Below are 24,795 nucleotides of genomic sequence, written 5' to 3'. Positions count from 1 at the left end.
AAAAAGGGTATTAGCAAATTAGAAATCGCAATCCCATGACATTTTTACGTGTACAAGTTATTCAAAAATGAGATTAATATATTCTCAAAAATGTGGACATTCATTGTGGAATGTAAGAATGCTCCATTCTTCCGAAAAGCAAAATTCTTTTAATTTAAATAACAACACTATTTGAATTACTTTTGATTTGTTTTCATGATTTCTACAAGTTATATACAGCATCATTCTTTTCTGTGTCAAGGTTTAAGTCTTCAATGATATTTTCTTCAATTCCATCAACGATGGAAGATGAGATAAATTCATCTAAAGTATTAGAAGATAAAGAACTTTTGAAAATCTTCAAATATTACAAAATTACGCATGGCATAAGAATAACTAAGTGAAAAATTTTTTCCAACGTCTCCTCGTTATCCAAATCGAGCTTAAAATGGATCTGATTCATGTAAGGCACGAAGGAAAATGTCAACATTTGCCTCTCTTGATCATTTTCTTGCATTATGAGTTCTAAATTTCTTCAACTGTTTATATTGACTTTCCGCTGGTTGTTCAGCCAGTGAACCTCAAAGTGTAGATGAGTGAATAAATATTTCCTACCATTAGCCAGACATTCATGAACACTAGCAGGAATTTCATACGCTCCGTTCTAACTAAGATATTGTTCGTCTTTACTTTTGCAATAAACATGTCGGGAATTATTGATTCCAGGAGATTTATAAATATTTACATATTATGAAATCTCATATTTAGTTCTCCATCAGTAGCTAATGAATAGCTCAGAAAATTAGGTTTAGAGAATGACTCAAACCACTCAAGCCCCAAACGCATTTCAGCGGAATGGCGACGGAAACGGTAAAATTTGACAGGAAATATATGAGCGAACTGTTAAATCCTTCCGTTACCGTTGTGCTGCATTGCATTGGGGGTTTTATTCATTTACTCCTTTGAAAAGTTAATTAAATGAGCTCAAATGGTTATAAATAAAGTCGAAGTTATTACCAATAAATGTATTTTGACCATACCCTTTGAGCGCATAGTTCAGTCTGACCCATTTTCAATAGGAAACGATGGGACTAGATTTCCCGTCGAATGAAACTTGTTGCGAGAAAATCGGACACAAATAAGTGTCTAAATGGCGATTGCGTTCTTTTGCGCACATACATACAGACGCGCATGCACACACATACAGACATCACCTCAATTCTTCGCGCTGAGTTAGTTGATATATACCACTAGGGGTCTCCGGGCCTTCTATCAAACATTCGTTTTTGGAATGAGCATTAACCTTGGAGTACGAGAGAGGCAAAACACGGTAAAAACAAATGAAAAAAAATCAGAGTGACTTAACTCTGTTAATTGCAAATACTGGCAAGAAATTCTTTCGGGACATTTTAGTCGAAGCTTTGTCCTTGATGTGTATCATAAAAGAACCCGGGGATTCCTGAGGAAAAAAAGTTCTTCACTATCAAAGTTGAAAATAGCGTCGTTTTGGAAAAAATATTGCTTCCGCATTTTTTCAATTTTTTTCACAGTGTAACCATTAGTTTTTGCACACCATTTAAAAGCTTATACAATAACCTTTGTAATGATGTATTAACATTGAAGAAAAAACATTTAAAAAATATTTCAATAAATAGTTGAAAATAAAATATTTTTCAGAAAATTTGCTAATTTTTTTACCTATTTTTGACTTTTCTACCTGATATCTTTGGAACTAGTGCACTTAGAGTCTTCAAATTCAGAATTTCTCTTAATTAGAGTATTGACAATGGAGAGAAAATATTTTAAAATAATTCGGAAGACATGACATTTTCGATTAATGACCGCCCGAAATCCTATAGTGTGCATGTATCCGCAAGTAGGCCCCACCAAAGCGACCGTGTGCCGCTCAAAGCGCACAAGCCCAAGTCCTGGTGTTAGGTGGGACGCTAAACAGCCCTGACACGACGGCCCTCCGACGAGACAGGAGGTTTGCGCAGGCCCAATAAGCCGCCTAGAAAACCAATCATTACGAACAATATAAGAGATAATGCGACTCGATATAATCGGCAAAGACCTAGGCGACGAATACAGGATCACGATTGGAAGCTTGGAACATGGAATTGCAAGTCGCTAGGTTTCGCAGGTTGCGACAGGATGATCTACGATGAATTACATCCCCGCAACTTCGACGTCGTGGTGCTGCAGGAGATTTGCTGGACAGGACAGAAAGTGTGGAAAAGCGGGCATCGAGCGGCTACCTTCTACCAAAGCTGTGGCACCACCAACGAGCTGGGAACCGGCTTCATAGTGCTGGGCAAGATGCGCCAACGCGTGATTGGGTGGCAGCCAATCAACGCAAGGATATGCAAGCTGAGGATTAAAGGCCGTTTCTTCAACTATAGCATCATCAACGTGCACTGCCCACACGAAGGGAGACCCGACGACGAGAAAGAAGCGTTCTACGCACAGCTGGAGCAGACATACGATGGATGCCCACTGCGGGACGTTAAAATCGTCATCGATGACATGAACGCACAGGTAGGAAGGAGGAAATGTATAGACCGGTCATCGGACCGGATAGTCTGCACACCGTATCGAATGACAACGGCCAACGATGCATAAACTTCGCAGCCTCCCGCGGAATGGTAGTCCGAAGCACCTTCTTTCCCCGCAAAAATATCCACAAGGCCACATGGAGATCACCTAACCAAGAAACGGAAAACCAAATCGACCACGTTCTAATCGACGGTAAATTCTTCTCCGACATCACGAACGTCCGCACTTACCGCAGTGCGAATATTGAATCCGACCACTACCTCGTTGCAGTATGCCTGCGCTCAAAACTCTCGACGGTGTACAACACGCGTCGAAGTCGGACGCCGCGGCTTAACATTGGGCGGCTACAAGATGGTAGACTAGCCCAAGAATACGCGCAGCAGCTGGAAGTGGCACTTCCAACGGAAGAGCAGCTAGGCGCAGCGTCTCTTGAAGATGGCTGGAGAGATATTCGATCCGCCATTGGTAGCACCGCAACCGCTGCACTTGGCACGGTGCCCCGGATCAGAGAAACGACTGGTATGACGGCGAATGTGAGCAGTTAGTGGAAGAGAAGAATGCAGCATGGGCGAGATTGCTGCAACACCGCACGAGGGCGAACGAGGCACGATATAAACAGGCGCGGAACAGACAAAACTCGATTTTCCGGAGGAAAAAGCGCCAGCAGGAAGATCGAGACCGTGAAGAAACGGAGCAACTGTACCGCGCTAATAACACACGAAAGTTCTATGAGAAGTTAAAGCGTTCACGTAAGGGCCACGTGCCACAGCCTGATATGTGTAAGGACATAAACGGGAACCTTCTTACGAACGAGCGTGAGGTGATCCAAAGGTGGCGGCAGCACTACGAAGAACACCTGAATGGCGATGTGGCAGACGAAGATGGCGGTATGGTGATGGACCTGGGAGAACGCGCGCAGGACATAATTCTACCGGCTCCGGATCTCCAGGAAATCCAGGAGGAGATTGGCCGGCTGAAGCACAACAAAGCCCCTGGGGTTGACCAACTACCAGGAGAGCTATTTAAACACGGTGGTGAGGCACTGGCTAGAGCGCTGCACTGGGTCATTACCAAGATTTGGGAGGAGGAAGTTTTGCCGCAGGAGTGGATGGAAGGTGTCGTGTGTCCCATCTACCAAAAGGGCGATAAGCTGGATTGTAGCAACTACCGCGCAATCACATTGCTGAATGTCGCCTACAAGGTACTTCCCCAAATTTTATGCCGTCGACTAGCACCAACTGCAAGGGAGTTCGTGGGGCAGTACCAGGCGGGTTTTATGGGCGAACGCTCCACTACAGACCAGGTGTTCGCCATTCGCCAAGTACTGCAGAAATGACGCAAATACAACGTGTCCACACATCATCTGTTCATCGACTTCAAAGCCGCATATGATACAATCGATCGAGACCAGCTATGGCAGCTAATGCACGAACACGGATTTCCGGATAAACTGATACGGTTGATCAAGGCGACGATGGATCGGGTGATGTGCGTAGTTCGAGTTTCAGGGGCATTCTCGAGTCCCTTCGAAACCCGCAGAGGGTTACGGCAAGGTGATGGTCTTTCGTGTTTGTTATTCAACATCGCTTTAGAAGGGGTAATACGAAGAGCAGGGATTGACACGAGCGGTACGATATTCAATAAGTCAGTCCGGCTCTTTGGTTTAGAAGACGACACCGATATTATGGCACGGAACTTTGAGAAGATGGAGAAGCCTACATCAGACTGAAGAGGGAAGCTAAGCGGATCGGACTAGTCATCAACACGTCGAAGACGAAGTACATGATAGGAAGAGGTTCAAGAGAAGACAATGTGAGCCACCCACCGCGAGTTTGCATCGGTGGTGACGAAATCGAGGTGGTAGAAGAATTTGTGTACTTGGGCTCACTGGTGACTGCCGAAAATGACACCAGCAGAGAAATTCGGAGACGCATAGTGGCTGGAAATCGTACGTACTTTGGACTCCGCAAAACGCTCCGATCGAATAGAGTTCGCCGCCGTACCAAACTGACAATCTACAAAACGCTAATTAGACCGGTAGTCCTCTACGGACACGAGACCTGGACGATGCTCGTGGAGGACCAACGCGCACTTGGAGTTTTCGAAAGGAAAGTGCTGCGTACCATCTATGGTGGGGTGCAGATGGCGGACGGTACGTGGAGGAGGCGAATGAACCACGAATTGCATCAGCTGTTGGGAGAACCATCCATCGTTCACACCGCGAAAATCGGACGACTGCGATGGGCCGGGCACGTAGCCAGAATGTCGGACAGTAACCCGGTGAAAATGGTTCTCGACAACGATCCGACGGGCACAAGAAGGCGAGGTGCGCAGCGGGCAAGGTGGATCGATCAGGTGGAAGATGACTTGCGGACCCTCCGTAGACTGCGTGGTTGGCGACGTGTAGCCATGGACCGAGCCGAATGGAGAAGACTCTTATATACCGCACAGGCCACTTCGGCCTTAGTCTGATTAAATAATAATAATAATAGTGTTATATACCGATCGACTCAGCTCGACGAGCCGAGGTGACCCCCAGAGCTCTCGCCCAGGACGGGCCGCCGTACCTAAGAACAGGTACTGTAAAGCCTGCCAGTAGCCTACGTCCACTGGCACACACCTTGGAACTGTTGGACATCATCCTCGATAATGCCGCCACAGTAATCGAAGCCCTTTTGAACGCATAGTCGACATAGGCTGGCGAAGGTCAGCTTGTCGTCTATTACAACCCCAAGGAGCTTCAAACTCCGCTTTGATGCGATCGCGACTTCACCCACGTGAATCACTGCATGTTGAACCGACATGCGGTTGTTGACGGGAACCACAAGCTCCAGGGCTCTAGCGGAAGAGTACCTAGATACTCCTTGCCAACCTATCCGGGGACCGTTCGGGGGGTGAAGAGCTCCCTTTGGTCTTGGCCATCACTATCATGTAGGCGTCACCCCACGGATTCGCGTTGGCTCCTTCGCATAGGTTGTCGAAACACGCTCTCTTACTGCTCTTGATGGCCTTGTTAAAGACCAGTTTCGCAGCTCGAAAGACTTCACGGCGGTCCGCTCTTTCATTCTCGGTGCGAGCACGTTGCATCCTTCGTCTAGCCTTGAGGCAGGTTGATCGAAGGACCGCAATCTCAGGATTCCACCAGTATGCCGGGCGTCTACCATTTCTTGCAGGGCGTGTGTGATAGGACAGCTACCAACGCATCCCCGCTTAGACCTTCAATGTTGGCTTCCAGTCCCAGGGCCGCGGTGAAAACTTCGCTGTCGAAGTGATTGGTTCTCCACCCACAGACCTGACAAGGATCCCCGGACCTCGGATGTTGCACGCCATAGTTGATCTTAAAACGAATTACTAGATAATCACTACGGGTGTAACCCTCGTCCACCCTGCAGTCCAAGTCTGGTGCCAGACCAGGGCTGACAAACGTTACGTCAATCCATGACTCGACCCCGTTCCTTCTGAGCGTGCTAGCGGAACCATCATTGGCTAGTACTGTGTCGAGGTTGGCTAGCGCATCTAGTAACGCTTGACCCTTTCGATTGGTGCAGCGACTGCCCCACTCCACTGCCCAAGCGTTAAAGTCTCCTGCTGTGACAACCGGCTTACGACCCACTAGGTCAGACAAAGACACTATATACAAAGACGCGAAATCTGATCCCTGAACAAACAAATCAACCGGCAACCTCGAATGCGCAACACTGCTGATGCTGCATAAACTTTTCAAATTGGTCTATAAGATTTTTATGAATCAACCATATTGAATTAGTAACGCGTTCACCAAACCAAGTCGGGTAGTGTATTCACGATAAACACAAGTAAACTTTATTTCCAACCATTTGTTGGGGCTCAAAATGATCAAAAAATAACAAAATAATAATTGAAACATGTGCATTTATGATAATTGAAATAGCCCTTACCAAATATTACGCGCGATTTTTCGGAATGACAGGTCTCTTGCTCGATTGGAATGACACTGACAGTAAATTTGGAATTCCAATTGGAACATTTCCTGTCTTTGTTTATAGTGTCTTTAGGTCAGACGATAGCCTATCGATCATCTGGTTGAACTGTTCTAATGGCCACATTGGCGGGGCATAGCAGCTACAATAGAACACACCATTGATCTTGGCTATCGCGACACCCTCAGCAGAGGAGTGTAACACCTCTTTGATCGAGTACCGTCCCGTCGTGCAAATAGCCGCCATCCTAGACGCGTCCACCACCCAATTGCCGTTATCGACAGGCAATTTGTACGGGTCGGACAGAAGGGCCACAGCAGCTTGCTGCTGGTTAACAGTGGTTAAGATTCAGCTGTGTTACTTGCACGGCTTCTTCTTATTTGTCTCTCCGATGGGACACAAAAATCCAACTATAACCTGGTTACAGGCTTGCTTTTTGCTGGCGCAGATTAGGGACTTTGATGCATTCCTGCGCCTTGTGCCCTTCCTCACCACAACGACGACACAGGTAGCTACGGTCTGGGCCCTTACAGTTGTAAGTTGGCTCTAAGCACCGAAAGCACCTGTCCACTGAAGGCGGCTGGAGTTTGCTCACTAACCAGCCGATCTTCAACTTCCCTCGCTTCATTACCTTTTTGGCTTCCGCAACCAGTAACCTAAGGTAGGCTACTTGCGTGCCTCTCGACCTCTGTACCGCATTAGTCTCTGACGGCAGAGACGACGTCGTCCGCGTTCGTGACCTCGTCCAGTTGCTTGCACTAGAGGGTCACTTCCGCCCCCAACGACCTCACCTCGGTGTCGTCACCTAAGTCCTCTTGGGCCAGCTTCCTGTAGTCAGTCCCATTAACCTGCGCTCCGCGTTTCAGAACCAAGATCATTCCACCGGTCTTGATGCGTCTGACGCTTCGCACGTCCTGACCCAGCACAGGAAGCTTTTCGGCCACATCGATTTAAGGACTTCAGCGTACTTTGCCTTATCAGTTTTCACCAACAAGGCCTCGCCTCTATCCTTAGCTTTCTTTGCGGGTCGAGATGCGTTCGAATTCCGCTTTGCCCTACTGACCAGCTGCCAGGGATTTTCGGTCCCTTATGCCGATGGCACAGGCCGGCTGGTACCCTCTTGCAGCCCGGCGACTTGCTCCTGGTTGGTGCTTTTCGCCTTTTTGGGCCGAGAAGTCACCTTCTCGGGTCGACGCCCTTCAGGCTCCTCTACACCCCGATCTGCTCCGTCCAGACGACGTTTGGCCTGTATGGTCTCACGTCGTTTGGCTTTGCTCTGAGCACCTTCGCCGGATTGCTGCCTGAGCAGTTTCGTGTTACCACCTCCATGCTTAACGCATCGTCAAAAGAATTATTTTTAGCTTCACTCATTGTAATTGGGTGACTGCCGTCGAATCCTACTGGAGTAGTCGCTTTTGAGTCAGTGTCACCCGGCTCTACTAAGAGAGTAGAATGTCAGACTGACAGTCATCGCTTTCACAATATTACGATCCAAGACAAGGTCCGTTAACCTGCGGCCAGAATACCATAATCTGGATCTCGCTGGCATTAATCCTGATGTGCCAATTGGCACTCCCTGGGCTCCTGTGCGTTTTGAGCGGCACACGATCGCTTTGATGGGGCCTGCGGACACATGCAGATTTTTGTAGAGGTTTAACAGAGCCCGCTGCCAAGCCCCACCACGTCCTAGGCAGGCCCCTCAACTCGCAGAGGCCGTGGGAAGGGGTCGTTAAGCCCTTGGACATAGTCAGCTTAGCATTACCCAATTTACTTGCAACAAGTTTCATTCGACGGAAGATGCGGTCCCATTGTTTACTATTGAAAATTGGTCCGATTGAACATTGCATTTCGGAATTATTGAACACCATTGTTTTTTCCCAAAGGCCCCCACTTGGAAAAAAATCCAAAACAAAAAAAAAATCCGCCGCTTTTTGATAAATTTGATTGATAAAATTTTCCATGAACTTCAAACGCTTTTAAAGAAGGGGTCATCTACGCTGACAAAAATCCAGTCATAATCATAACGTGTGGCACACATAAATTTGGACTAAAGCATTTCCCACATAACGGCATATGTGTGGAAACCATTAGTGAATAAGTTCGTGGGAAGTTATCAAGCCGGTTTCGTTGACGGCCGCTCGACTAAGGACCAGACCTTTACTGTACGGCAAATCCTTCAGAAATGCCGTGAATACCAGGTCCCAACGCACCATCTGTTCATTGATTTCAAGGCGGCATACGACAGTATAGACCGCGTAGGGCTAGAGCCGTGTTACAGCCGGGCTGCGATTTTCAACAGATTCAGTCAATTTATCTGTTTCGCGGATGGCATGGACATTGTCGACCGAACGTTTGCAAAGCTGACAGAACTGTACATCCGCCTGAAACGTGAAGCAACAAAAGTTGGACTGGTGGTGAATGCATCGAAGACCAAGTACATGCTTGTGGGCGGAACCGAGCGCGACAGGGCACGCCTGGGAAGAAGTGTTACGAGTGACGGGGATACCTTCGAGGTGGTCGAGAAATTCGTCTACCTTGGATTCTTGCTAACGGCTGATAACAATGTTAGTCGTGAAAAACGAAGGCGCATCATCTGTGGAAGTCGGGCCTACTACGGGCTACAGAAGAAACTGCGGTCAAAACAATTCAGCATCTAATGTGTCATGCACAAAGCGCTCGTAAGACCGGTAGTCCTCTACGGACATGAAACTTGGACCATGCCAGAGAAGAACTTGATAGCACTCGGAAAATTCGGGAGACGGGTGCATATTATCTATATTATCGTACATCTTCTGGAGATTTAATCTTCCAAGAAATCTGAGTTACTGCATCTACAGGGATTCGGATGGAAAACTTCACCACCAGCAACATTTTATGCAGAAGTTCAAGAGAAGAGCCACCGTTGCTAGCTAAAGCTTGAACCGGATACCTGGGACTCCCACAGTATTCGCGGCAATAGCAGCAAACGATGCCCTGTACGTATTTAGTATCAAATAATTTGATTAGCATAAAAATAACTAGAACGGTCTCACCGATTAAATTTGCCTATTTGCTGTCCACCTTCGTTCCTCCATTTCGAATCACATCTGATGACTGGTCATTGCTATTGCCTCCCATCAGGGAAATCTTATTCCCTTTGATGGTATCAGTCCCCCAACGCCAATGAAGACGTTCCTGAATGCCAATTGAAACGTCCGCTAGGCAAACTTTGGAATGACCTTGACACCGCTCCATATTTGTTGGAGTTGCTGGAACAGATCACTATCACAAGAACACATATCCAAATACAATCTGCACACTTCACACTGCACATTTTACAAAAAGAAAATTAAAATTATCGTTCAGCAGAAAAAAATGGGCGGTCAAAATTGACATCCATTTAAATAAAAATATACGATTAGAACCGATAAAACAAAAATAAATTTTGAATTTTGTTTTAATTTGTGATCTTGTGTCGTGTTTTGTTTGCGTTCATAAAATCTGTTCGTTTTTGTATCAATTTCAAGTTTATAGTATTTGTTATAAAAGTTCAACTCATTATGGCACGCATGTGAGCTGCAAATAGGCGGCAAACAGGCGCCATGCCTCCGATCGCCATGCTAATCGGCGCAATTTTTTTCGAATATGCTTTAGAATCAAATTGAATGATAGCTCAGATTTGAATAGTTGAACAGTAAAATGATTTCAAAAGATTCAACATTTCTCGCTTAACTTTTCAAAAGGACCTAAGTTACATTTTTTCATGAATTAATTTGAATAGCGCAATCAACAGAACAACATGAAAGCTATTGATTGCTGTATTCAAATTAATTCATGAAAAGATTACCTATCATGAGACGAGTTTATACAATCCCATTGAATTCCACCACTTAATTGTTTTTACCTTATCTAAGTCGAGTCAAGTACGAGACACTGAAGACGGCCTTACTGTTGAGGTCGAAATACGTATCTGTTAAGATACAATTAATTGGTGGAATTCAATGGGATTGTATAAACTCGTCTTATGACAGGTGCAAACATTCCACTAAAAAGCTCAAAATAACTAAAGCGCTCTTATCGCGCTACCAAATTTGGTCACCTGTCAGTCGCGCTACTGTTATAGCAGCGCGTTCAGTAGCGACCGGTAAAGCACAGACAAAAAAAAATCCATTGCCCATTTCCTCTACCACCATCTTGCGAGTATGTTACACGAAACAATGTTTCGTATGACATTGTCACCAGAGGGCGCTGGAGTGAAATGTCAAACTCGAAGGATTATGACGCTAGCGCCTCTATTTGTGAAACGCGCAATCGATCAAATGTAAATTGATCGTTTAAGTCATGGTCGATGGAAATTTTTCTAGTGTTACGTCTGTTTGTCTGTGGGTAAAGTGTCAAGTAATGATACTGCGCTGCCAAACGGCTTAAACTCACCACCGGTAATCTTGCTCTTAGAGAGTGTAGGTTCGTCTTTCTGCGTGTCGTCAATTGCACGCCACGAACCTCGATCCTAACCCGCTCAGTGAACCGGATAGGTACGCGAAGCCGGGTCGCTTGAGTACGTGTAGAGATTTGGCGGAGCCGATCGTCCCGGGGAAATTCAGGCCAAGTGCCACAACACTCCCTCCGATCGAAATCGGAAGTAAGGATTCTTTCACAAATTACGTAACGCTAAATTTTATGATTTTGGACCCCCACCCTCTCCCTTGTAACACTTTTTGTATGGATGGTTAAATTTTTGTATGGATCGTAGCGTTCATCCTGACCCCTCTCTCCCCCTACAGCGTTACGCAATTTGTGAAAGGCCCCTAAACGTATCAGTATTAACGTAAACACGTGCTGCGTCGTAATTTCTTAATTTTTCAGTCACATATTTGTATCGCGATAAAATTGATGATGATTTTAGAATTTTCCTTGCTTTTGTCATCTCTATATACGGCTATTAATTTCATTGTTGTGGACGGTATTCGTGTAAATTAAATTCAAGTTTTATTAATATTTCATTTGAAATCCCTAAGGAAATCCCTATCCAGATTGCAATGAAAAATTGATTCCTACTGCTTCTGACCACGCACATCTTAAGCGTTGTTACGTTATTAGGAAGTAGAAAGGAAATGTTTATGTAGCACTTACTAGACGAGAGACCCTGAACTCAGCGACGCAGGACAATTATTTCTAAAACATTATGGCATTAAATTAACTGATTTTGTCTTTTGTAAACTTCGTACTTATATTTTCTCCGTGTACAAATTTTTGATATATGCAAAACTATAGGCATTTCAAAGGAACAAGCCAACCCACCGCACGGTAATAAATAAAGTTACACCGTACAATGTTGTTTGTTATGACATTTCATGACACATCACGAGAGCGTATGCATAAGTATATGGTGCGCAGGACTGTGGAAATCGACCAGAGCGAACCTACATCGACATACCGGAGGGTTTGTTTTCCCAATTTCCCTGTGTGCTGGTTGGTGGTGGGTAAACTACCCACGGCTAGGCGAAGAAAATCCATACGAAGTGAGCAGATTTTTCCGATGGCGTTGGTGAATGACGGCACAGGCACAGCGTAATTTCTCCAGGGTGAGTGTGTTGGTGCGAGCATAGCTTTATGATTGACATTGCATCGTATAAATACGGTGATAAGCATTGTGGTGAACATCACTTAAAAAGTTTTGTAATCATGATACATTCTGCTTATTCTAGTTTAAATTAATTTGTTCGATGCCATTTATCATTTTGTTAATCTGATCTAAACGAATATTACCTAATTTTCTTTCGGAGTTGTACCTAACTAGTAATTGATGCAAAACTCATAAGGTGATTTCTAGTTTTAGTGTAGACAATTTGAATTCACTGTAATTAGTTTTATATTCAATAAATGTATGGTCTTCAGAAAAAGTTATGCTATACTAAAATAACTGACGTTTAGTATTATTTGAACAACAATCATTTTCACCAAGTGTCCCAACATTTGCATAGGGCAATGTACCCATTGATGTGATAGTCTGAACGATACCTTGAGCGAAGCCAATCGTCAGGATGCGAAAGATTATTGCACATTTTTCGATTATCCTGTGAGCCTGTTCAGAGGCAGGATCAGCTTTGTGACGTATTTAGATCTGCATTTCCGTAATTCTAAAAGTATCCAAGTTGATTGTTATCCTGATTTTGTGTTCTGTCTACGTGATTGATAAGTTTTACGGTGTGCGTCCTAGAGCCATCTAGTTCAAAGAAATCGACGGGTCGATTCGATTATTATTTAGGATTGCAAAGTGCGCATTGTGAAGGAGTCAAGAAAAACTACCATTGAATAGGACAATTTGAGGGACCAAATTCTTCGGTGTTCCCCAAAAGGAGTGAGTGGACATTTTGTGGAGCCATGTCCTTTGGCTGTTGGATAAGATTGGATCTTTGTGAAAACATGAGAAAAGTGATGGTAGATATCGACCGTATCGCGTGAAGTGGCAGTAGATGGATGCCAGCTGCTGAGAGAAAAAATTGGATTACTGCTGCCAACGAATGATGATGGAAGATCCATTCTTTGTAGTGAAGGAGTAAGTGCAAGTGATTATTTCGAAATTACGTCATTATCGTTCTTCAGTTTTAATCCTGTTTTAATAAATGCAAAAAAGACATTGATTCATGTAATCGTTTGAAGCATATATTCAGGTCCCGTATGAAGCAAGTGCACTTGCCTATCATAACGAATTAATATTAATTGGAAGTTCAGATGGGAGGTAAAGTAGCAGGTGTACGGCTTGCGAAAACGAACTGGCAGTAATGCGATAATGAAAACTAATTGCCTATTTTCTGGCTTATTACCGTAACTGATGTTAGTTTATAAACATATCAACCACCTAGAACAAGCTGGCGCCGAAGCGATTCTTTCTTAAGCCCTTAGTAATAAAGTGGAGCATGCTAAAAGTTACTCATATTTTCATTATATTTAATTCTTGTTTATTTTATAATAAATCAAAAGATATAAAATTTATATCTATGGGAATACAACGATGAGAACAGAAGTAGTACATGTCAGCATTTCTCGGTGTGCTCATAGTGATATTCTAGAATTCGCGAAATATTGTGAATTTCAGCTTGTAAGTCCTATGCAGTATCGACCTCTAAAATGTGCTGGGCATTCATCAAACTTCTTCTCAACAGGCCCTTAGAAGCCTATCAAGATATGTAAGCCTTATGATCATGCAGGCCTTAGCCGTGCGGTAAGATGCGCGGCTGGGTTCGGTTTAGGAAATTTTCGGGTTAGAAATTGTCTCGACTTCTCTGGGCATAGATGATACTGTGTTAGCCTCATGATATACGAATGCAAAAATGGTTACTTGGCTTAGAAACCTCGCAGTTAATAACTGTGGAAGTGCTGAATGAACACTAAGCTGCGAGGCGGCAATGTCCCAGTGGGGGATGTAATGCCAAAAAAAGAATAAATAGAAGCAAATCAATAATAGAGTAAGGTATCAATAACAGAATTACGACAGATATTGCGAAACGTACTGATGTTTAGGTCATGCTCCAAAATGGCATCGGCATCTTACAAAACTTTTCTCAATAGATCCCTAGATTCTTGATCAGATACGTGGTATTAGATACGTGATCAGATACGTGGTATTGGTATTGCGACCTCTACAATGTCACCATGATGCATGCAGAATATTTTCACAAACCATCTGATGGTTTTAAGTCGAGCACATAAATATTGTAATATCTTTGAACTGAGTAGATTGACCTGAAATTGGTGTGAAACACGCAACATGATTGTAAATGTGAGGACCTGAACTCAAGAACATTTCGGAGCAGGATTGATATTACATATCTGCACAGGTATCACAGGTATCCCAACAAATGGAAGAGTTTTTATAGATACCCAAAACTTTGTGGAAACTGTTATTGCATAGGTCTTATGACCGCAACTTCCGAATGTTTCACAAATTCTAGAATATCACTATGGGGCAGCGGTTCTCATCCTGGGGTACATGTACCCCTGGGGGTACTTTTGCTGAGCCCAGGGGGTACCTCGGACAAGAATGCGTAATGGTGGATGTGATACAATTCCAATCTGAACTTATTGATAAAGTTTTGATAATTGTGTAATTTGTTATTTCTAAATTTTGTCTTGTACATAATATGCATAGCGATTAGTGAATCAAAGCCTTTTTAATCATGCCCTCTAAAACCTGTCCCGAGCAGCACAAGTCACACGGAATTGGTTTCAGCAACTTGGATGTGACTAAATCTGGCCACATATGAGTTACAGTAACCCATGTGGAACATATGTGCTGCTAGGGGTACAGTGTATGAAGGGCTTTGCGACAAAAGATCAAAAGGACAAAACGTTAAATGAACAAATTAAAAAAAAACCTTCAATGCAATCTACCTATTTGAAACCATTTTTTTTATATATTTGAATAATATATTAATAATAAATTAATATGAATAATATATTAACAACATGCTTCTGAACTAAAATCTAGAGGCTGAAGGTACGAAAGCCTCCATTTGAGAGGCATGCAGGCTTTTTTCCGAAAAGCTCAGTTGCTTCGTTGCAAGAGAATTGGAAGCATCCTTCTACGCTTCTCGGAAGCATCCTCGACCCCTCCTTTCAAGAGCTCCGAAGCCTACTTTCAAGAGGTTCGAAAGCATCCTTCAAGAGGCTCGTAAGCCTTCTTCCAAAAGGCTCGTAAGCCTTTTTTCAAGAGCCTCAGAAGCCTCCTTCTAAGTGGCTCGAAAACCGCCTTACAAGAGGCTCGGAAGCTTCCCTTCAAGTTGTTCGGAAGCATCTTCTCAGAAGCTCGGAAGCCTACTTTCAAGAAGCTTAGAAGCCTCCTTCCAAGAAGCTCGACAGTCCCCTATCAAGAGATTCGGAAGCCTCCCTTGAAGAGGCTTGGTTTTTTTTCAAGAGACATGGAAGCCCACTTTCAACAGGTTCAGAGGCGTCCTTTCAAGATGCTCAGATACCTCCTTTTAAGCGGATCGAAATCCGCCTTTCAAGAGGCTCGGGAGCTTCTTTTCAAAAGGTGTGGTAGCTTACTTTCAAGAGGCTTGAAAGGCTCTTTCTAGAGGCTCGGAAGGCTCCTTTCAGGAGGGTCGGACGGCTGCTTTCAAGTGATTTGGGAGCCTACACACTTAAAATAAATCGCCGAATTCGGTAAAATTTTACCGAAATCTCAACAGCAGAACTGTTCGGTAAATAATTTAACTGATTTTCGGTGATTTTGACAGTTGAGCAATGGAAAAAATTACAAAAAATCTGTAAAATGAATTACCGAACAGTTCTGCTGTTGAGATTTCGGTAAAATTTACCGAATACGGTGAAATGAGTTAAGTGTGTACTTCAAGAGGTTCTGAAGCTTTCCTTTAAGAAGCTCGGAACTCTTTTTTCAATAAACTTGGAATCGTACTATCAAGATGCTATGGAGCCTCCTTTTAAGTGGCTCGTCAGGTGCCTTTCAAGAGGCTCTGAAGCCTTCCTAAAAGATGCTCTCAAGCCTCCCTTCGAGAGGTTCGGAGGCCTTTCTTCAAGAGACTCTTCCTTTCAAGAGGATGCGAAGCGTGGATGCCTAGTTTCAATAGGCTCGGAAGCTTCCCTTCAGGGGCTCGGAATTCTTCTTTCAAGAGGCTTGGAAGCATACTTTCAAGAGGCTAAGAAGCCTATTTTAAGAGTTTCAGAAACCTCTTTTAAGAAGCTCAGAAGTTTCCTTTTAAGTGGCTCGGCAGCTGCTCTTCAAGAGACTCTGAAGCCTCCCTTCGAGAGTATCGGAATAATCCATTCAAGAGGCACGGAAGCTTTATTTCAAGAGGCTCGGAATCTTCCCCTAAAAGTGACTTGGAACTCTTCTTCAAGAGGCTGCGAAGCATACTTATAAAAAGCACAAGAACCTCCTTTTATATGGCTCGGAAGCCGCCTGTCAAGAGGCTCTGAAGCCCCCTATAATAGGCTTGGAAGCTTACTTTCAAGCAGGGATTGAATCCTAAAGAGAATGAACAAGTCTCTCACTTATCATCTCTGTATACATATACGATATGTAGCATACCGCGAGAGACTTTTTTCGCAAGCTGTCATGATAGAGAACTGATTCGGGAGGCTATACCCCATGATAAATTTCTTTTAGAAAGCACCAAATGCGGGGAGCACTGGCTCTGATGATGCATTTTAACTTGTTCTACACAGCTGTGCAGTAACCAACACGAAATGAGCGAAAACAAAGCGAGAATCACAATTTTTCTGTGGGGGCTGCCTATCCGATTCTGTTTTTTCGCACTTGTATACAAGTTTGATTTGACCGATCTTCTCCTGGATTTCCTGGAGATTCGGAGCCGGAAGTCGCATGTCCTGCGCGCGTGCTCCTAGGTTAGTTACCATACCGCCACCGTTGTCTGCCATATCGCCATTCAAGTGCTCTTCGTAGTGCTGCCGCCACCTTTGGATCACCTCACGCTCGTTTGTAAGAAGGTTCCCGTTTATGTCCTTACACATATCGGGCAGTGGCACGTGGCCCTTACGTGAACGGTTCAACTTCTCATAGAACTTTCGTGCGTTATTAGCGCGGTACAGTTCCTCCGTCTCTTCACGGTCTCGAGCTTCTTGCTGGCTTTTCCTCCGAAAAATCGAGTTTTGTCTGTGCCGCGCTCGTTTGTATAGTGCCTCGTTCGCCCTCGTGCGGTGTTGCAGCAATCTCGCCCATGCTGCATTCTTCTCCTCAACTAACTGCTCACATTCGCCGTCATACCAGTCGTTTCTCTGATCCGGAGCCACCGTGCCTAGTGCAGCGGTTGCGGTGCTTCCAATGGCGGATCGAATATCTCTCCAGCCATCTTCAAGAGATGCTGCGCCTAGCTGCTCTTCCGTTGGGAGTGCCACTTCCAGCTGCTGCGCGTAGTCTTGGGCTAGTCTACCGTCTTGTAGCCACCCAATGTTTAGCCGCGGCGGACGACTCCGACGCGTGTTGTACACCGTCGAGAGTTTTGAGCGCAGACATACTGCAACGAGGTAGTGGTCGGATTCAATATTCGCACTGCGGTAAGTGCGTACGTTCGTGATGTCGGAGAAGAATTTACCGTTGATTGAACGTGGTCGATTTGGTTTTCCGTTACTTGATTAGGTGATTTCCATGTGACCTTGTGGATATTCTTGCGGGGGAAGAAAGTGCTTCGGACTACCATTTCGCGGGAGGCTGCAAAGTTTATGCATCGTTGGCCGTTGTCGTTCGATACGGTATGCAGACTATCCGGTCCGATGACCAGTCTATACATTTCCTCCCTTCCTACCTGAGCGTTCATGTCACCGATGACGATTTTAACGTCCCGCAGTGGGCATCCATCGTAAAGGGTGTACGGAATCAAATTGCATCACTTTGAACTACTCGCCAACAACTAGTCTATCAACCAATTGTAATGAAATTTTCAGAGACCGAAATACAATATGTAAGCTTTGACTACGTATAACTGTTTCACTTTAATTCTTAAATACATCCAAATGCTGAAGCTTTTTCCTTAAATGAACCCATAAGATTTTGTACATGTCCTTAACTAACATTTTTCATCTTGCAATCCATCCCAACTAAAAAAATTAACTAATTTTATTGTCTCAGTCGATTGTTTAATTTAAAAAAATTCAACTTTACCAAATAACCCATATTTTTTAACGCCTCCAACTATTACAAAAATCAAAACAGTGCTGCAGTATGAACCGGCCTGAACAATGAGATTGAGGCTCTCCCAAAATATGACAAATATAAGTCCAAAATCGAATTTCAGCGCTTTTCTGATTTTTCTGATTTTGGTTTTTTACTATAAAAGCGACAAAACAGAAAGTTTTTTGGAAAGTTTACCTGTAATAGTCGGATGATCGAAAATGTTGACGTTGGAGTTAGAAACCAATACGAAATGTTGACGCGAAAGGCCAAATCAACACTTTATGTTCCGTAATGAACAATTTCTGAGGCTTCCGAAGCTCGTGTTTTCATTCCAGACCAGTATCTTTCGATCGGCCGCAATTCTGGTGATGTTGGGGTCAAAGGCACAAAATTGGATTACTAACATCTTTTTATAAGATGTGGAATATGGAGGTGAATGCGCAAGATTTATTTGCACACATCCTGTTCCTTCGACTGTTTTTTCGAAACTACATACTGGAAATTTCATAATGAAATTCACGCAGTGTGAATAACACATGCTGAAGCCGTCTTCCACAAAATTTCGTTTAAATCAGCCAAGGAGGCGAAATGTTATCAACTTTTGGAAGCGATGTAATTTGATTCCGTACACCCTTATAGTGCCACAGCTTTGGTAGAAGGTAGCCGCTCGATGCCTGCTTTTCCACACTTTCTGTCCTATCCAGCAGATTTCCTGCAGCGCTACAACGTCGAAGTAGCGGGGATGTAATTCATCGTAGATTATCCTGTCGCAACCTGCGAAGCCTAGCGACTTGCAGTTCCGTGTTCTAATCGTGATCCTTTATTCGTCGCCTAGGTCGTTGCCGATTGTATCGAGTCGTATTATCTTCTATGTCGTTCGTAATGGTTGTTTTTAAAGGCGGCTTATTGGGCCTGCGCAAACTTCCAGTCTCGTCGGAGGGCCGTCGTGTCAGGGCTGATTAGCGTCCCAACTAACACCAGGACTTGGGCTTCTGCGCTTTGAGCGGCACACGGTCGCTTTGGCAGAGACTACTTGCGGATACATGCAGCTTTTTATAGAGGTTTAACAGAGCCCACTGTCAAACCCCACCACATCCTAGGCAGGCGCCATAACTCGCAGATGGCCTGGGGAGGGATCGTCCCTGCTTCACATGCACCATTTAATATCTTTGGACTGAGCAGAAAGACCTGAGCTCAGTAAAAGTAATTAAAGAAATCCTATCGGCTCAATGCACGGATACATCGTTCAAGACTTGGTTGATCGAGTAGATCACATGTTCTGAAATTAACAAACTAAATTATTTTTTTATTTTTTTTAACTTCTTCAAAAATGATGGTGGCTGATGAATAACATGGTCCTTTAAACACTTTATTTCAAGAGCATAAATCGCTTTCGAGATAGCTTACACCCCATATTATTATGATGCATGTTGAAGAGAGGTGGATCGAGTAGGGTTTTTCAATCTCTCGTTCATTTAGTAAGTTCAAGGGCCAGTGGACGTTGCATAATCAAATAAAAAATACTAGCGTCTGTAATGAAACTTTTCGATTACAAGAACACATTTACTTATTTCTATAGAGCTACCAATTTTAATTGAGCAGTGGCGGCTTTGGTAGGCATGGCTTTTCATTTTCAGAGGGATTTTTCTTAGACACCCCATTTTGATTCAATTCACGAACAGACTCATATTCACTTACTTACTTATGGATCCTGTACACCTCCGGTGGTGCAAATGGCCGACTTGAAAGATCTCCATCCTGAGCGTTGTCCAACTACCGCTTTAACCTGTTGTCAGGTTAGATTTCGGTCGACTTCTTTTATTTCTTCATTGAGGCTCCGCCGCCATGAGCCTCTGGGTCTGCCTCTGCTGCGATGTTCCGCTGGTTTCCAGCCTAATGCTTGTTTACAGATTTCGTTTCGGCCCTACGTAGAGTGTGCTCACTCCCGATCCCGAATATCTGTTGCTATCGGCCTCTGGTGACAACGAACATGGAGCTCGTCTTTTGAGATCCAGTTGTGAGGCCACCAGGCCCGAATTATATACCGCAGGCACCGGTGAACACCGGCAGCCATTGATTGTTCTCCTCTGATACACACCATGTTTCGCTAGCGTATAACAATAACAGCACAGATTTCACGTTAGAGTTGAAAATTCATATTTTGGTGCGTTTACTTATCTGTCTGTTTTTCCAGATATTTCTTAAGCTCGCAAAGGTAGAACATCCTGAATATCCTGAATACTTTTTTTTATTTTGCAAAACTAATTCATTTGAATATTTAAGAAGCTTTCCCAAATCATGAAGAGTTTGCATTCAGTTCTGGGCACATTAGAGTGTTAAAGTAAACAGATTTTAGGTTTCTTTTTTAGACTATATTTGAACACTATCAATAATAGGAAAGAATCAGATCTAGCCATATCCAGAAATAATTATTCAGTACTTTTGATTAGTGTGGCTGAGCAATGTGGTTAGTCCAACAAAGGTTGTATGGCTACCATTCTTAAAGGCGCACTCTTGCCAGATTAAAAAATAATCAAATCCCATCCATACAGGTATAAATGTGGCAACCCTAATCAGGACACTGTAGATCTTACTCTTAAGTTAGGCCGGGTGCTAATACTTCGACAATCGATGCTTATGACATGGCGAACGTATTGCAGAAGGGGTTAAACACTTTTCGAACCTAACGGAAAATTTCATCAGAGTTTTAAACAACGCTTTGATCATATAAGGACAACGAGGTCGGGTAAATTGTTTCATTTCACAAACAGTTTTTAAATAATATTTTACGACAAAATATAAGTATCGATTTTTAATTCCGTATATTTTTTTTCATTGTCCGTTACCCCAGGAAATTAGTGTTCCATTTCCCGTTTCCCGGGCAGTTGATTCCCGGGAAAATCGGAAGCCGTAGTTGTAGCTTATAAAAGTAATGAGTGTAATTCTATCGGCTCAAGAGATGGGATGTTCAACGATGCACGAATACATCGTTCAAGGCTAATTTGATCAGGTACAGCGCAGGTTCTGAACTTAAGGACGTTTTAGAGTCCCTGAAGTAGTTAACGTTTATTCAAAACTCGATCAATTTATGTCTCATGATCGCATAGATAATTTTGGAAATATATCTCAGCTTAAGGCAATTTGTTTATAGACTTATTTCCTAATATTTGCATTTGAGGTTATATACTCCAGAACAGTTTGAACGGCCTAGGAAATCCGAAAAAAAAATTACAACGCTTTTTCAGTCAAATTTAAACTGGTTTTGGCCGGATGCAGTGAAAAACCCCAATTTTTAACGTTAAATCTCCGTAAAAAAGGCGCCCTGAAAGGGTTTAATGCCTTAGTTATTAAACTGAGGAGGCCCTTGGTGGAAGAAATGATTAAATGAAGTAATGTAAGTCCCTACCCTTGAGAAAAGACATGTGGGCTGTAATGCCCGGATCATCCACGAAGGCATCTTCAAAACACAATTCACAACGTGCATTCTTGCCTACTATGCAAGTGATTTTTTAAATAGGTTTTATTTTTAAAAAAAAGTTCATCACTATGCCTACTAAGCAGAACATTGTCTGCCAGGTTAGTTAGCAAATATGGATTTATCGGAATAGGCATCATTATTATTGTAATAGAAAATACAAATTAAACATCTTTGTTCTTCATATTATATTGCAGCGAAGTATTTAAGGCACTTAACAAGACTCGTGGACTATACCTTCGGTGGCGTGAGCTGAACGATGCCCTATCCGGTGGCACGACTGCGGAGGCTGATTGGACAACTACCGAATTGAAAAATTCCTTACGTAGCATCGAATGGGACCTAGAGGACCTCGAGGACACTATCAATATCCTTTTCAAAAATAGCTTCTACCCATTGTTTTCGAATAATGTGCATTTGCCAGTGCGTGCGAGTTATGTTTGTGTATGATGCCTGAAATTAATGAATTTTAGTTCTAAAACGTGACTCGTCTTAGTTTGATCAAAATAATTTTCCTTAGCCCGTTTTTTTACGTATTGTAGAGAAAAATCCTAGCAAGTTTAAGATCGACAACAAAGAGCTTTCCAGTCGACGAAACTTCATCGATACAACCCGCGATGAGGTCAAATCTATGAAAGATCGCATGAGCATTAACCGTAACCGGGATAGAGACATCACCGCAAGGCAACCCCTGCTGGACAGCTGTGACAACGGGTCGCCCCAAAATCAAGTGAGCAAGAATTTCATCAACAACAACTGTATTATCGGAAACGGCGTCAACGCGGGCGGCACACACCTGAACAACTTGAACAACAACAATCTTAACCTAGCGGGAACCGGAAAGAATCTGATCAGCTCAGCTGGGGCAGCAATGGCGGCATCACGACACAGTGGAGCCAAGTACTCCAAGCTGGAGAACAACCTGGACGACAGTCCGACGCACTACGCTCCATCGTCGTCGTCGGTGCTCGACAGTGGATCGAACCGGTTCATTGAAGATACGTTGACCACCCAGCAGCGGATAATGGCCTCCCAGGACGAACAGCTGGACGTGATTAGCGACTCGATTGGCACGCTCAAAACGGTTTCGCGCCAGATCGGCGTCGAGCTGGACGAACAGGCAGTGTGAGTAGACGAGCGGCTTCTGGCCTGGGTGGAGGTTTGGAAATTATGAATTCAAAATTTTCTCATTTTTCAGTATGTTGGACGAGTTTGGCAACGAACTAGAGCAAACCGAATCGAAACTGGACTCTACCATGAAGAAGGTGGCAAAAGTATTGCACATTACTAGTGGTAAGTTTAAATTAATGTATGCGTTTCAAAATAAAAGAAACAAATCAAAATCTGAATGGACCACGACGCTACATCACCCCTCCCCTTCCCTATAAAAACAACAGGTAATGTCGCAGTCCCAACAAGTCACAAATAAAACCAATCATTATGAACAACATGGAAGGAACAATCACAAGGAAAAAATAAAAATAAAACCTTTGGAAATTCAAGAGAATTTTCCTATGAAATTCAGGAGGCTTAGAGTTTTCTTGGAATAATTTGCTATGAAGATTCAAAACATTTTTGGAAATTTTGAATTAAAAGCATTTATTTTGAAAATTCAGAAGAACTTCTCTTAAGAATTCAGAAGAAAACTCTGGAAACTTAAATTGAAATAACATCCTTTAAAAATTCAGAAGAGCTTTGAGGAAATTCAAAGGAAAAATTACTCCACCAACGGTGTTGCGAAGCAAAACGCTTCAATCATGAATTTATAATTTATTGTAGTATTTTCAAAGAGCATGAGTCAAAAAATAATGTTTTTTTTTTGCTTGCAGAACGGCGACAATGGATGGCGATCGTGGTGCTATCGGTGATGCTGGTTGTTGTGATAATAATTTATATCATTCTCTAAGTTTAGAACCGTTTATTTAAATATTTTGTTTCGCGACAGGAGAAAACTCATTTTGAAGATTCCATTACGTAAATGCAAACTAACAGATCACATTTCATTTCACATTAGGTTTTTATTCTAATAAACTCGATCCGGGTAAATTCTCCCAAGCGAAAGTGGTCCGCCAGCGTACATAAATGTCTATGAAAGTTCCAAATTTCTGAGCTTTATCTTGTGCAAATGAACTATAATGAAATTCCACATTTAAGTCGACAGACTGGGAAAGAATCGAAAATTCGAATGGAAGATTAATCAAGTCTTCGGCAAATCAGAACGAAATATTCCCTTTTTATGAATTGTTTTACGTTCCATTTAGAGGCAGCAAGTAAGTTGTAAGAGAAATAGCAACGGTAGCAGTGATAGCAGTTACACGTAGACTAATTATAGTAAGTAAAGTGTTTAATTTATACGAGTGATAATGCGTGTACATATAGTGAATATGTGCGTTCTTTTGGCTCTGGTAGCATCACGACTTGAACCTTGAACAACCTTTCCTTTATTATTGATATATAATATACCAAATATATTTCTTCTTATGAATGGTAGGTATGATGCACGTACAAACACTTTTCGTTGTAATCCGTAGAAGCACTGCATACTTTTTCCCGATCTGACGATATATTTAACAAACAAATCTAGTCAAAAATGCTTTCATTAGCATGGAACTGACAAAGAGATTTAGAAATAAAAAGATTTATTTTTTGCCCTTTTATTCAACCTTTTCCAAATAAATTTTACAGTTCTCACGGTTTAGATCAAGAAAGTAGGGGAGCAAATAAACGTAGATCAAGATCAGAGACATAACAGGAGAATTATATGTATATGCGCGGAAGCCTATTCAAAGCCAAATTTAATCATATTTTCGAGTAAAAGGAAAATAACATTGATTCCAATATAATTAGCCATTATATTGATGGTGAGATAAATTTTAGGAGGGAAAAGATATCCAGAATAGCGATAGTAAACAGCAATAGGAATGGATTTTTAAATGTTTATTTTCTTTATTTTTATATTGTATCGAATAAAATAAACATTCAGAATTAACTCTTGACTTATTTTTTGCGATAGAGAAAACCCATTAATACATACCAACCAGAAAGTGCCATATGTATATATAAGAACGTGTAGGGGAAATGTGGGTAAGCCCGGCATGGTAGGTAAACCCCAGTTCCCTAGACTTTTACCAGAAATAACTTTTCAACTAACTTTATGACCTCATATAATGTTGGCTTTTATTAGTTTTACTCTT

General features: G+C 42.9%; 1 protein-coding gene across 2 annotated transcripts; it reads left to right on the top strand.

Annotated features, from left to right (window-relative positions):
* Nucleotides 1–11,837: 11,837 nt before the first annotated feature.
* Nucleotides 11,838–24,590, top strand: LOC134210943 (syntaxin-10). Of its 2 annotated transcripts, none has more exons than XM_062687392.1 (5): nt 11,838–12,058; nt 21,799–21,968; nt 22,135–22,726; nt 22,800–22,894; nt 23,431–24,590. In XM_062687392.1, exons 3-5 carry the CDS (start codon nt 22,233–22,235, stop codon nt 23,505–23,507), a joined length of 666 nt encoding a protein of 221 aa, XP_062543376.1. In that variant the 5' UTR covers nt 11,838–12,058; nt 21,799–21,968; nt 22,135–22,232; the 3' UTR covers nt 23,508–24,590. The 2 variants fall into 2 exon arrangements, with proteins under 2 accessions (XP_062543376.1, XP_062543375.1); XM_062687391.1 differs by lacking the exon at nt 11,838–12,058 and adding an exon at nt 12,484–13,032.
* Nucleotides 24,591–24,795: the final 205 nt, after the last annotated feature.

The sequence above is a fragment of the Armigeres subalbatus genome, chromosome 2 (assembly GCF_024139115.2).
Source record: "Armigeres subalbatus isolate Guangzhou_Male chromosome 2, GZ_Asu_2, whole genome shotgun sequence".
NCBI classification, from domain to species: Eukaryota; Metazoa; Arthropoda; class Insecta; order Diptera; family Culicidae; genus Armigeres; species Armigeres subalbatus.
The sequence above is the reverse complement of the archived record's forward strand: the minus strand, read 5'-3'. Positions and strand labels throughout refer to the sequence as shown.

Excerpts from the sequence above, each read along its gene's own strand:
- LOC134210943 (XM_062687391.1), top strand. The coding sequence starts at position 12,998 with ATGATGATGGAAGATCCATTCTTTGTAGTGAAGGA. Across the intron at positions 13,033-21,798 it reads CCATTCTTTGTAGTGAAGGA|CGAAGTATTTAAGGCACTTA; the intron begins GTAAGTGCAAGT and ends ATTATATTGCAG. Across the intron at positions 22,727-22,799 it reads GAGCTGGACGAACAGGCAGT|TATGTTGGACGAGTTTGGCA; the intron begins GTGAGTAGACGA and ends CTCATTTTTCAG.